Source organism: Chlorocebus sabaeus, chromosome 7 (assembly GCF_047675955.1).
Source record: "Chlorocebus sabaeus isolate Y175 chromosome 7, mChlSab1.0.hap1, whole genome shotgun sequence".
Classification (NCBI taxonomy): Eukaryota; Metazoa; Chordata; class Mammalia; order Primates; family Cercopithecidae; genus Chlorocebus; species Chlorocebus sabaeus.
The window spans coordinates 102,353,309-102,367,348 of record NC_132910.1 but is presented as its reverse complement, the minus strand read 5'-3'; the positions used below and the strand labels follow the sequence as shown (position 1 = coordinate 102,367,348).

The window sequence follows — 14,040 nt, the reverse complement described above, 5'->3', positions numbered from 1 at the left end:
GCAGACCAGGAGATTCCCTCAGGTGACTACACTACCAAGGCCCTGGGTTTCTAGCACAAAACTGGCCAGCCATTTGGGCAGACACAGAGCTAGCTGCAGAAGTTGGTTTTTTTTTTTCTTTTTCATACCCCAGTAGTGCCTGGAAGGCCAGCAAGACAGAACCGTTCACTCCCCTAAAAGGGGAGCTGAAGCCAGGGAACCAAGTGATCTAGCTCAGTAGATCCCACCCCCACACAGGCCAGCAAGCTAAGATCCACTGGCTTGAAATTCTCACTGCCAGCACAGAAGTCTGAAGTTGACCTGGGACACACGAGCTTGGTGAGGGGAGGGGCATCTGCCATTACTGAGGCTTAAGTAGGCAGTTTTCCCCTCACAGTATAAACAAAGTCACCTGGAAGTTCGAACTGGGTGGAGCCCACTGCAGCTCAACAAAGCCACTGTAGCCAGAATGCCTCTCTAGATTCCTCCTCTCTGGGCAGTACATCTCTGAAAGAAAGGCAGCAGCCCCAGTCAAGGGCTTAGAGATAAAATTCCCATCTCCCTGGGACAGAGCACCTGGCAGAAGGGGCGGCTATGGGCATAGCCTCCACAGACTTAAATGTTCCTGCCTGCCAGCTCTGAAGACAGCAGCAGATCTCCCAGCGTAGTGCTCGAGCTCTGCAAGGGACAGACTGCCTCCTCAAGTGAGTCCCTGACCCCTGTGCCTGCTGACAGGGAGACACCTCCCAGCAGGGGTCGACAGACACCTCATACAGGAGAGCTCCAGCTGGCATTTGGTGGGTGACCCTCTGGGATGAAGCTTCCAGAGGAAGGAATGGCAGCTGTTCCTTTGCTGTTCTGCAGCCTCCACTAGTGACACCCAGGCAAACAGGGTCTGGAGTGGACCTCCAGCAAACTCCAGCAGACCTGCAGCAGAAGGGCCTGACTGTTAGAAGGAAAACTAACAAACAGAAAGGAATGGCAACAACATCAACAAAAAGGACGTCCACTCAAAAACCCCATCCAAAGGTCACCAACATCAAAGACCAAAGGTAGGTAAAACCACAAAGATGAAGAAAAATCAGCAAAAAAAGGCTGAAAATCCAAAAACCAGAACACTTCTTCTCCTCCAAAGGATCACAACTCCTCTCCAGCAAGGGCACAAAACTGGATGGAGAATGAGTTTGACAAATTGACAGAAGTAGGCTTCAGAAGGTGGGTAAAAACAAACTCCTCTGAGCTAAAGAAGTATGTTCTAACCCAATGCAAGCAAGGTAAGAACCTTGAAAAAAAGTTAGAGGAATTGCTACCTAGAATAACCAGTTTAGAATGTAAATGACCTGATGGAGCTGAAAAACACAGCACAAGCACTTTGTGAAGCATACACAAGTATCAACAGCTGCATCAATCAAGTGGAAGAAAGGATATCAGAGAGTGAAGGTCAACTTAATGAAATAAAGTGTGAAGACAAGATTAGAGAAAAAAAAGAATGGAAAGGAAATAACAAAGCCTCCAAGAAATATAGGACCATGTGAAAAGACCAAACCTGAATTAATTGGTATACCTGAAAGTGACAGGGAGAATGAAACCACGTTGGAAAACACTCTTCAGGATCTTATCCAGGTGAACATCCCCAGCCTAGCAAGACACGCCAACATTCAAATTCAGAAAATACAGAGAACACCACAAAGATGGACCTCAAGAAGAGCAACCCCAAGACACATAATCGTCAGACTCACCAAGGTTGAAATGAAGGAAAAAATGTTAAGGGCAGCCAGAGAGAAAGGTCAAGCTACCCACAAAGGGAAGCCCATCAGACTAACAGTAGATAGCTCTGCAGAAACCCTACAAGCCACAAGACAGTGGGGGCCAACATTCAACATTCTTAAAGAAGAGAATTTTCAAGCCAGAATTTCATATCCAGCCAAACTAAGTTTCCTAAGCGAAGGAGAAATAAAATCCTTTACAGAAAAGCAAATGCTGAGAGATTTTGTCACCACCAGGCCTGCCTTACAAGAGCTCCTGAAGGAAGCACTAGATATGAAAAAGAAAAACCAAAACCAGCCACTGCAAAAACATACCAAATTGTAAAGACCATCAACACTATGAAGAAACTGCATCAACTAATGGGCAAAATAACCAGTTAGCATCATAATGACAGGATCAAATTCACACATAACATATATTAACCTTAAACGTAAACGGGCTAAATGCCCCCAATTAAAAGACACAGACTTGCAAATTGGATAAAGAATTAAGACCCATCAGTGTACTGTATTCAGGAGATCCATCTCATGTACAAAGACACACATAGGCTCAAAATAAAGGGAGGGAGGAATATTTACCAAGCAAATGGAAGCAAAAAAAAAGCAAGGTTGCAATCTTAGTCTCCGATAAAACACACTTTAAACCAACAAAGATCAAAAGAGACAAAGAAGGGCCTTACATAATGGTAAAGGGATTAATGCAACAAGAACAGCTAACTATCCTAAATATATATGCACCCAATAGAGGAGCACCCAGATTCACAAAACAAGGTCTTAGACACCTACAAAGAGACTTAGACTCCCACACAATAATAGCGGGAGATGTTAACATCCCACTGTCAATATGAGACAGGTCAATCAGACAGAAAATTAACTAGGATATTCAGGACTTCAACTCAGCTCTGGACCAAGCAGACCTAACAGACATCTACAGAACTCTCCACCCCAAATCAACAGAATATACATTCTTCTCAGCATCACACTTATTCTAAAATTGACCACATAATTGGAAGTAAAACACTCCTCAGCAAATGCAAAAGAACGGAAATCATAACAAACAGTCCCTCAGATCAACCACAGTGCAATCAAATTAGAACTCAGAATTAAGAAACTCACTCAAAACCACACAACTACATGGAAACTGAACAACCTGCTCCTGAATGACTACTGGATAAATAATGAAATTAAGGCAGAAATAAATACTTTGAAACCAATGGGAACAAAGACACAACATACCAGAATCTCTGGGACACCGCTAAAGCAGTGTTTAAAGGGAAATTTATAGTACTAAATGCCCACAGGAGAAGGTGGGAAAGATCTAAAATTGACACCCGAACATCACAATTAAAAGAACTAGAGAAGCAAGAGCAAACAAATTCAAAAGCTAGCGTAAGATGAGAAACACCTAAGATCAGAACAGAACTGAAGGAGATAGAGACATGAAAAACTCTTCAAAAAAATCAATGAATCCAGGAGCTGGTTTTTTGAAAAGGTTAACAAAATAGATAGACTGCTAGCCAGACTAACAAAGAAGAAAAGAGAGAAGAATCAAATAGACACAACAAAAAATGACAAAGGGGATATCACCACTGATCCCACAGAAATACAAACTACCATCAGAGAATACTATAAACACCTCTACGCAAATAAACTAGAAAATCTAAAAGAAAGGGATAAATTCTAGACACATACACCCTCCCAAGACAAACCAGGAAGAAGTCGAATCCCTGAACAGACCAATAAGAAGTTAACTAATGCCTACCAACCAAAAAAAGGCCCAGGACCAGACAGATTAACAGCCAAATTCTACCAGAGGCACAAAGATGAGCTGGTACCATTCCTTCTGAAACTATTCTAAACAATAGAAAAAGAGGGACTCCTCCCTAACTAATTTTATGAAGCCAGCATCATCCTGATACCAAAACCTGGCAGAGACACAACAAAAAAAGAAAATTTCAGGCCAATGTCCCTGATGAACATCGATGTGAAAATCCTCAAGAAAATACTGGCAAACTGAATCTAGCAGCACATCAAAAAGTTTATCCACCACAATCAAGTCAGCTTCATCCCTGTGATGCAAGGCTGGTTAACATATGCAAATCAATAAACCTAATCCATCGCATAAACAGAACCAATGACAAAAACCACACGATTATTTCAATAGATGCAGAAAAGGCCTTCGATAAAATTCAAGACCCCTTCACACTAAAAACTCTCAATAAACTAAGTACTGATGGAATGTATCTCAAAATAATAAGAGCTATTTATGACAAACTCACAGCCAATATCATACTGAATAGGCAAAAGCTGGAAGCATTCTATTTGAAAACTGGCACAAGACAAGGATGCCCTCTCTCACCACTCCTATTCAACATAATAGTGGAAGTTCTGGCCAGGGCAACCAGGCAAGAGAAGGAAATAAAGGGTATTCAAACAGGAAGAGAGGAAGTCAAATTGTCTCTGTTTGCAGATGACATGATTGTATATTTAGAAAACCCCATCGTCTCAGCCAAAAATCTCCTTAAACTGATAACAACTTCAGCAAAGTCTCAGGATACAAAATTAATGTGCAAAATCACAAGCATTCCTATACATCAATAATAGACAAAGAGCCAAATCATGAGAGAACTCCCACTCACAATTGCTACAAAGAAAATAAAATACCTAGGAATACAAGTTACAAGGGATGTGAAGGACCTCTTCAAAGAGAACTACAAACCACTGCTCAAGAAAATAAGAGAGGACACAAACAAATGGAAAAACATTCTATGCTCATGGATAGGAAGACTCAATATCGTGAAAATGGTCATACTGCCAAAAGTAATTTATAGATTCAATGCTATCCCCATCAAGCTACCATTGACTTTCTTCACAGAATTAGAAAAAAACTACTTTAAATTTCATATGGAACCAAAAAAGAGCGTGTATAGCCAAGACAATCCTAAGCAAAAAGAACAAAGGTGGAGGCATCACACTACCTGACTTCAAACTATACTACAAGGCTATAGTAACAAAAACAGCACGGTACTGGTACCAAAACAGATATATAGACCAGTGGAACATAACAGAGACCTCAGAAATAATGCTACACATCTACAACCATCTGATCTTCAACAAACCTGACTAAAACAAGCAATGGGGAAAGGATTCCCTATGTAATAAATGGTGCTGAGAAAACTGGCTAGCCATATGCAGAAAACTGAAACTGGACCCCTTCCTTCACCTTATACAAAAATTAACTCAAGATGGATTAAAGACTTAAACGTAAGACCTAAAACCATAAAAACCCTAGAAGAAAACCTAGGCAATACCATTCAGGACATAGGCATGGGCAAAGACTCCATGACTAAAACATCAAAAGCAATGGCAACAAAAGCCAAAATTGACAAATGTGATCTAATTAAACTAAAGAGCTTCTGCACAGCAAAAGAAACTAGCATCAAAGTGAACACGCAACCTACAGAATGGGAGAAAATTTTTGCAATCTATCCATCTGACAAACGGCTAATATCCAGAATCTACAAGGAACTTAAACAAATTTACAAGAAAAAACCCCATCAAAAAGTGAGTGAAGGATATGAACAGACACTTCTCAAAAGAAGACATTTATGCAGCCAACAAACATATTTTAAAAAGCTCATCATCACTGGTTATTAGATAAATACAAATCAAAACCACAATGAGATACCATCTCATGCCAGTTAAAATGGCAATCATTAAAAAGTCAGGAAACAACAGATGCTGGAGAGGATGTGGAGAAACAGTAGCACTTTTACACTGTTGGCGGGAGTGTAAATTAGTTCAACCACTGTGGAAGACGGTGCGGCAATTCCTCAAGGATCTAGAACCAGAAATACCATATGACACAGCAATACCATTACTGGGTATATACCCAAAAGATTATAAATCATTCTACTATAAAGACACATGCACACTAACAATATATATTGTATATATTTCAACACTACTAACAATAACAAAGACTTGGTACCAACCCAAATGCCCATCAATGATGGACTAGATAAAGAAAATGTGGCACATATACACCATGGAATATGCAGCCATAAAAAAGAATGAATTCATGTCCTTTGTGGGGACATGGATGAAGCTGGAAACCATCATTCTCAGCAAACTAACACAGGAACTGAAAACCAAACACCACATGTTCTCACTCATAAGTGGGAGTTGAACAACAAGAACACATGGACACAGAAAGGGGAACATCACACACCGGGACCTGTCAGGGGGTGGGGACCTAGGGGAGGGTTAGCATTAGGAGAAATACCCAATATGGATGATGAGTTGATGGGTGCAGTAAACCACATGGCACGTGTATACATATGTAACAAACCTGCACGTTCTGCATGTGTATCCCAGAACTTAAGAGTATAATAAAAATAAAATAAAAATAAATACACAATTTAAAAAAAAATAATGCTCATGTCAAGGCAGTGGACATGGAGTATAGAAAACACAGACAGGAGTCCCTCCAGTAGACCTGAGCCCATACTTCTTGGTATCATTCCCCATATTAAAGGGGGAAACAAAGGATATAGGATATGACTGCTCTCACTGGGAACCCCTCAAGAAACATCCAGTTCTAGACTTCTTTGTTCACGTGCTTCTGATTTCCTGTCCTGCCACTTGTGAAAAGGCTCCTTTCTTCATCAACCACATAGGGAGCCAAGAGCCACAGGAGAGGCTGTTCACCTTCCCTGGCCTGCTCCCTCCCTAACCCTGTTCATTCTAAATGATAAAAAAGCAAACAAACAAAAAACAGATGGAGAATAGGGAGAAAAATTAATTAAGAAGGAAAAAATCTCTCTTTGTTCTCCCTAGTTGCTATATAGCCCTGAGAGAAATTGTCTGCAGTGGATACAAGTTAAGAAATCTGAATTAGGGGTTGGAAATTCAAACATAATACAGTAACATTCGCTTTTCATTTTACATATTCAGCATTGACTTTTTTATTTTTACAATAAGCATGTATTAACTTTATGGTTTTAAAACTCTCATATTTTAATTATGGGCACAACTGAGGATATTAAATAATACATGTAAAGTGCTAGATCAAATGTTAGCTATTATTCTCTTACAAACCACTATCTGGGAAGGTACTTTAACAAGCATTCCATTGGTGTGTTGTTTCTTCAGCCTCCTAAGTCTAAGGTACTGTGTTCAGCACTGGAGATATCCCAGTGAACAAAACACATGTGATAATGTGCCATACATGAAAGTGTGCATACCACTGTGGAGAAGACATTAAGCAAGTAATAGCACACGTAATGATTTAACTCTACTTGTGCTAAGTGCTAATGAAGAAGTGTGGGGTGACCAGTAAGATCCTCGTAACAGCTCTCTGAGGTGGTTTTCATCCTCAATTATGGATAAAGAGCTATCACTGATGTTTGTAACACTAAAGTGTGCTAATTATAATAACATAAAATTTCCTGAACAAATAGTAATTATAATAATTATCACTATTATAATAATGACAGGAAATTATTTTATGTCGACAGGTCAATGAGGAAAAGGATGGAAACAAACGAAGAAAAAAGTCTAAATGTGTGAGAGTGTATATGGATAATTACTGCCAGAGAATTTCTATAGCACTCTTGTGTTCCTCCAAAGAGGAAAATTCTTCCATGCAGACGTTTAGAGATCTTCAATGCAAGATACCCATTCCATCCCTGGAACAATGAAATACTGACAAACACAAAGTTAACCTAGAAACAAATACAAGTTCTGTATTTTCCAAAGTTAATCCCTTATTTTCCAAGACAGATCTAATTTCACAGACTTGGTTCCTTTGTGCCCATAAACTACTAAAATAACATGGAAACCTCAGTATTTTTATGTTTAAACCACATCAAAGATGACCTCTTGAACCTAGAAATAACATAAAAATCTAAGTCAAACCAAGTACTCTGTTTGGCTTGGAAAACATGGTCACTATGCTGGAAAGGCACTAAATAGTAAGAGATGAACATCTTCTGTCAAGATCTGCTCTAAACCAGAAACCCCATCAGCTTGGATGGCAAGGTTTCAACGTTGCCATAATCAAGTATTTTTGGCTTCTGTAAAATAAAAGCCTGTAGAAATTGAACTTCAGGATGCAGAATGGTGGGCATTCCATCAAAACAACAGATGATCAAGTTGCTCTTTGCTTCTGTCCCTGCCAGAGGTGTGATTCCAAAATCTTGACAAAGATTCCCTGAACTAAATACTGCACAAGTCTCTTTATTTAGTGAAGGAAAAATGAAAAATCAGAATTCTAGGCCCAGGGGTGTCGCCTGACAGCTCACAATGGAAAAGATATCAGTTGATTTATCATACAAAATCAGAGAGTCATAAGAAATTCAGAGTGGTGCTAATGAGACAGCCAACCTTTGATGGGACCTTAACTTTATTTAGCGAAGGAAAAATGACAGCTTCACTTTAATTTTTGCTGTCACAAAACTGTTACAATAAATATTATGTTCTATTAAGTAGACAGCAAATCTATGGCACTTGTGCTACTACTGCTCCTCTCCATGCCCACGGCAAACCTTGCATTCTCTATGACAGACTCAGCCTTGGAGGAAAGCTTGACAGTTCCAAGTAGCCACCACCCACAAAGCGAAGCAGGCACAGAGTCAGAGTCTATCTGCCAATGTTCCTTTGGGCTGACTATCCTACTGGACACTCACAATACTGTATTCTATGACACCAGACAGAACCCATCAGTTTAAACTGTGGCCATTTTAAGACCTGTGTTTGATATTGCTAAGAAATAAAGATAGAAGAAAAATAAGGCTAAAGTCACCATCAAATCAGTTACACTGTGTTTACCCTCCTCAGTGTCCATCACTTGTATTATAGAGACAGAAGATTACATGAGCCAATCACTGACCTTATGGAGAGCAGGAGCCAAGACTGGTACCAAAAATCCATTGTAAATGTAATTGACAAGCTGATTTCGAATCAAGGGGTGAGCCACCTAAGAGAGATGCAGATAGTCAAGAAAAAGGCAAAGAGTTCAATCTTCAGTTCTTAAAACAAAACAATTCTGTGTACATCCTGAACTCAAAAAGGAAATCCAAATTTTGGCCATTTATTCTGTGATTAAAGAACAAATCAGACCTCATACTGTCATGTAAGCCCTTCAAATAGCTTATTCCAGCATAAACAGCTTGGTTAAAATTCACAGAAGTTGAACTTTCAAACATAATATTGGTAATTTTAAACTGTTTGTTTGGAAGAAGCACAATAAACAGAATTTATTGTGTATTTCCTATAATTTACATATAAGGATTCACAAATTAAAGTTAACAAACTGGAAAGTTTAATTTTTGCCCCTTACTTTCTTCTAAATCACATCTCAACCTGTAACTAATTTTAAAAACTAAGCATAACTGTCAAAGCGAACAATTAAATACATTTATTTTGCTGGCAGAAAACATTTTCTCATTTTAAATATGTATTTCCTGATAGTCACTTATATTAAAGAGAAAGGCATTTAAAAATATTTTCAGAAAAATAGATAATATTCGAAAGCAGAAAACATTATCAGAGGTACAATACTTCTCATATTTGATTTCCAAAATATATTTAGTGTGGATAACCCTCTACTAATATCTTTTATAAGTAACCTTTTCAGTAGTCTTCCCCAAACAAAAAATCTTAAAAGTATATGGTTTCAATGTCAAAATACAGTATGAAATATATAATTTCCCTGTTCTTACCATGCCTATTAGCTTTATTTCTCTTTCTTAAAAAAGAAGACAATGAAAAAGAGGAAGAAAGTCAAACAACAAAGTAAAAAGCAATTTCTAGGAAAGTGAGGCTAGATCTTTAAATTACTGATAATCTCTCTGTGTGTATATATTTTTGGGGAAGAACTAATAGCAGTTCCATCTTTTTTATTTCCACAAACTGCAAGAAAATGTTGATAGACTCAATATTAAAGGAAAAAATAAGATGTAATCCATTTTTCTTATATATAAATAAAACTTCCTTTGACTTAGCAATAAAAATGAGATGGAACTAAAATAATGTACTTGTATTTTCTTCCAGAGGCTATTTCTTTATTTGGTAGATAAATAGATTATAACTAACATTTTTCATCCTACAATCACTATAAAGAAAACTTGATTTCTTAATAAATCTAACATTAAGGTAATATTTATGCTATATGGAACAAAACATTTTTATGAAAACTTACCACATCTTTAAATATATATAAAATCTGATTTTTATTGAAAACAGTAACAAGAAATCTAAAGGTAAAAATCTAATCAAGAAGCCAAATACACAGGAGTTCGGTGGTTGTTTCCCCCGCCCCCCCATAAACAGGCCAATTTCAAAGCAAATTTAATTTGTGTTTCAATGAAAATGCTTAACTTCTTCTAAATTCAATTGGGATAACAATATTCTTTATGTAGTATGCACCATTAAGCAAAATAAAGTGTTCTCCTTTATAAATTCCCAAGAAGACCTTGAAGTAAAAGTGGTATAATCTGGAGTACTTAGAAACCTAAAAATATCTATTTAATGAGTCAGGCATTGAACTTATTTTTTGATGGCTAAGTAGATAATCAAAACAGAATTAACACTTTTTATAAAGAAAATAAAGAAAATCTACTCATTTCTTTTTCTCAGTTAAAACTTACAGAAACCTACAAACTAACATTTTTACTCATTCAAGGACATTCACTTGTCTTAAAGTAAAGCACCAATATTCCATAAACATTTATTAACATTTTAAAAAGTGAATGCTTTTAAATTAATCCTTTGCAATGCTTGTGCTCTGAATGAAGCTATAGCAAAGGGATCCTTTATCGTGCTCTGGTACCTGTATGACTGCATTGCAAAACTCCAGGGAGTTCATGAACTGGACAAGAGAAGGAAGTAGAAGCCAGTCATCTTTCAGAAGGCAGTGCCATTCCTCGCCTTTCTCTTCTAGCTTTGTAGGCAGGGAAGAGTAGAGACCACTGAGCCCAGTTGCAAGTACCTGTATTCAGAAATAAAAACAAAATAAATGCTTTTCCAAAGTTCTCAACCTGCAATTAACAGCTCACAGGTGATGCCAATGCTGCTGTTTCCAAAACTATATCTTTAAGTAGCAAGGTATTAAAGGTGTAAGAGCCCATCAGCCAGCTAAAAACGATTCAACAGGTGGAGACAGTGGGGAAGAACAACTCTGGCAGAAGGACAGAAATACCAGAACTATCTGGCTAATATACACACAGTTGGTATGGGTTGCTCATCTCTCATGTGCCAGGCACTATGCTGGCCTTGGTGCAGGGGAAGTACACACAAAGATGAATGAAACATTATTCTGGCCTCAAGAAATTCAGGAGAGGAACAAATTCATAAACAACATCCTATAGTACAATACATCAAGGGCAAATACAGAGAAGGCACATACCCCAGCCTAGAGAATCCCTGTTTTAAGGTGGTGCAGGACAGAAAGTCACATACATTGGAACCATGAGCTTTATGAAAAAGATTCCATGCAATTCCTTGCATGCTTGAGGTCATGACTGACAGCTGCACGTTTGTAGTTTAGAAAGCACTTCCACATATATTTTCTCATTTGATCTTCACAAACAATAGCAAGGAGAAAGAATTGGGGGACAGCAATCAGCTAGTTAGATATAATGACAAGATTCAAGCAGAGACAAAGTGAGTCTACATGGAGGCATCAGCACTAGGAAAAGAGAGGAGGAAATAAAATTTGAGTATCACATGGAAGGTGGATATGAGGGTGATCTAATCATGACATCTATCGGTCTGGCATTAATCCAATAATCTTAGGGCTTGCTTCCTCCCTTACCGTTCTGTTCCTTAATTTAAACTGACAGCCTTTGGGCTTGGTAAGTGGGATACCTCAAAACTGTCAACTTACCCAACTTGGTCACCAAGAAAATGGTGATGCCTTTAATAGACACAGAAATGTAAGGAGATAACACACTTAATGCTGAGTGCTTGTTGATTTTACTTTGTGGAATATCAAACCAGGGAAGCAATGAATTTCATAGTACTGGAGGCCTCCCAGCTAGGAAGTGATACTGAACTAAGCAGCAACTTGGAGATCCTGACTTGCTAGATATGTATAGGATGGCCAGGGATGGCACAGAATGAATGCAAAGGAGCCAGCTATGGGGCCGGGGTGGTGGCTCATGCCTGTAATCCCAGCACTTTGCAGGGCTGAGGTGGGTGGATCACTTGAACCAGGAGTTTGAGACCAGTCCGACCAATAAGGCGAAACCCAGTTTTTACTAAAAATACAAAATTAGCTGGGCATGGTGGCATGAGTCTGTAATCTCAGCTACTCAGGAGACTGAGGTAAGAGAGAATCACTTGTGCCTGGGAGGCGGAGGTTGCAGTGAGCTGAGATTGGACCACTGTACTCCAGCCTGGCCGACAGAGCTGGAGTGCCTTAAAAGAAAAAGAAAAAAAAAAAAAAAGGCCAGCTACAAAAGTCTTTGCTCTAGCATAAACCCTGAGGTGACAATGGCCTTGAATGAGATGAAACATTCAAGAAAATATAATGAGGCAGGCCCAGAAAAGAAATAGTGACATACTCATTGATCTCACTGTCTAATGAGAGATTAACGGGCAATTAAAACAGTGTTAGAAATGCTCAGAATACATAATAGAAAATATATAGTGCTGTGGGTGTACAAAAGACTTAACTCAGATTTGGAGGGTTGGCAGCAGGAAATATTCTCAGAAGAAGTGATGTCTAAGCTGATGAAGAGTAAGTAGAAGTTAGCCAGAAAAAGAGTAGGGGGAAGAATATTTCAAGCAGAGAAAACAGCATATACAAAAGCTCAAAGGAGAAAGCAAAGACGGTATTCTCCAGGAACTAAGAGAAGCGCAGTATTGTTAGAGTGCAGAATTACAGGTAGAAAGAGGCTGGCAAGGTGAATGGGAATCAGATCCTGCAGGGTTTTATAGGACAACATGAGGAGCGTGTGAGGCATCCAAATGGAGAGCCCAGTATTCAGATATGTGGGGCTGATGCTTAAAAGAGAGCTCTGGGCTAGAGACGGAGCCATCAACATGTAGATGGGACCTCAAGCCATATGAACCAGAGAGAGAAGGAAAGGGAGATTTAGACAGATGAGATATGATGAAATAATCCACAGTGCCTGGCATCACAAACAGGAAGTCAGAAGGAGGGGTGGGCTTAGGTATGTTAAACTTGGAAAAAAATTATCTGTAGACCTATTGTTGCCTCCCTTTTCCCCCTGTCCTGTTCTCACAGCACTCTCTGTATGCCTTTGTGTAGCAATCATCTTTCTTGCATGTGTTAGTGTGTTGCCTACCTTCTCCATCTCTCCTGATCTGACTTGTTCATTCCAGTCCACACTGGAGGTATGGATGATTTGTCCAGTCGGGTATGTTGAGTTTCAGATGCTAGGAGTCCTTCCCATGAATAACATATGCAACTCAACAACAGAGTACAGGTCGGGGAGGTCTTAACATGGAGAGAGCATATGAAGTCATGGGAGGATCTAGGAGGGGTGGAGGAGATGGTATAGGAGCCCCCAGTGGAGTATAAAGGACACGGAGACAAACAGATAAACCATTTCAGTACTAGAGAAATCAAAAAATTATATACATTTCTCTGTTCTATTTCCTGGTTCCTGGCAACCTTTAATCACTCATTCATTTACTCCTTAAAAAAAGAAATACCAAACACTTACTTCAGGCACTACGTTAAGAAAATACAACTGTAAACAAGACAGTACATTTACCTCTTTTTAAAAAATCAGGGCATCTGTGGTCCCAAAGGAGAATGTCCCCTATTCAAAGTGAACATACCCATACAAACACTTTCATTCCAGTTTTGAATGTGACCCAAATGAGTTGCTTCTTAGAAATCAGAAATCTCTGGCAAAAGAGAACAGAGACCAAAAGTTCTCCTCGAAGAGAAATCTAATCTTGATGCCACATTTTTTTAAATCAATTACATTTGCTAACTCATGCTAAATTAACCACAGAACAAAGGCTTTAATTCTGCATACTCCTGATTTCTTAACCACTTTGAGGCTTTGAAGATGAATTCATAAAGACAGGCTTAATTTGTCTGACTAAAAAGCTGGGAATAACTATTCAGTGTATCAATATAATTACAGCAACATTAATTTTCAAATTACATACATCAGTGACAGTAATTAAAAATAACATATATGTAATATTCACTTTTTAAAATGAGTATTCTGAAAGGGCATGGCTGAGATGTGTACAGAAGCCTGCCCATCCAGAAGGATAGTCCCTGTACAGAAGGATACTCTCTACGCAC

General features: G+C 38.7%; 1 protein-coding gene across 2 annotated transcripts in view; it reads right to left on the bottom strand.

Annotated features, from left to right (window-relative positions):
* Positions 1–14,040, bottom strand: part of FHIP1A (FHF complex subunit HOOK interacting protein 1A) — a 264,702-nt gene that overhangs the window by 71,486 nt on the left and 179,176 nt on the right. For both annotated transcript variants that reach the window (XM_007999990.3, XM_007999992.3), the window contains 2 exons: positions 10,579–10,737; positions 8,638–8,724 (listed from right to left, as the gene is read on the bottom strand). In XM_007999990.3, coding sequence (XP_007998181.1) covers positions 8,638–8,724; positions 10,579–10,737 — 246 coding nt within the window. The remainder of the gene's footprint in view (positions 1–8,637; positions 8,725–10,578; positions 10,738–14,040) is intronic.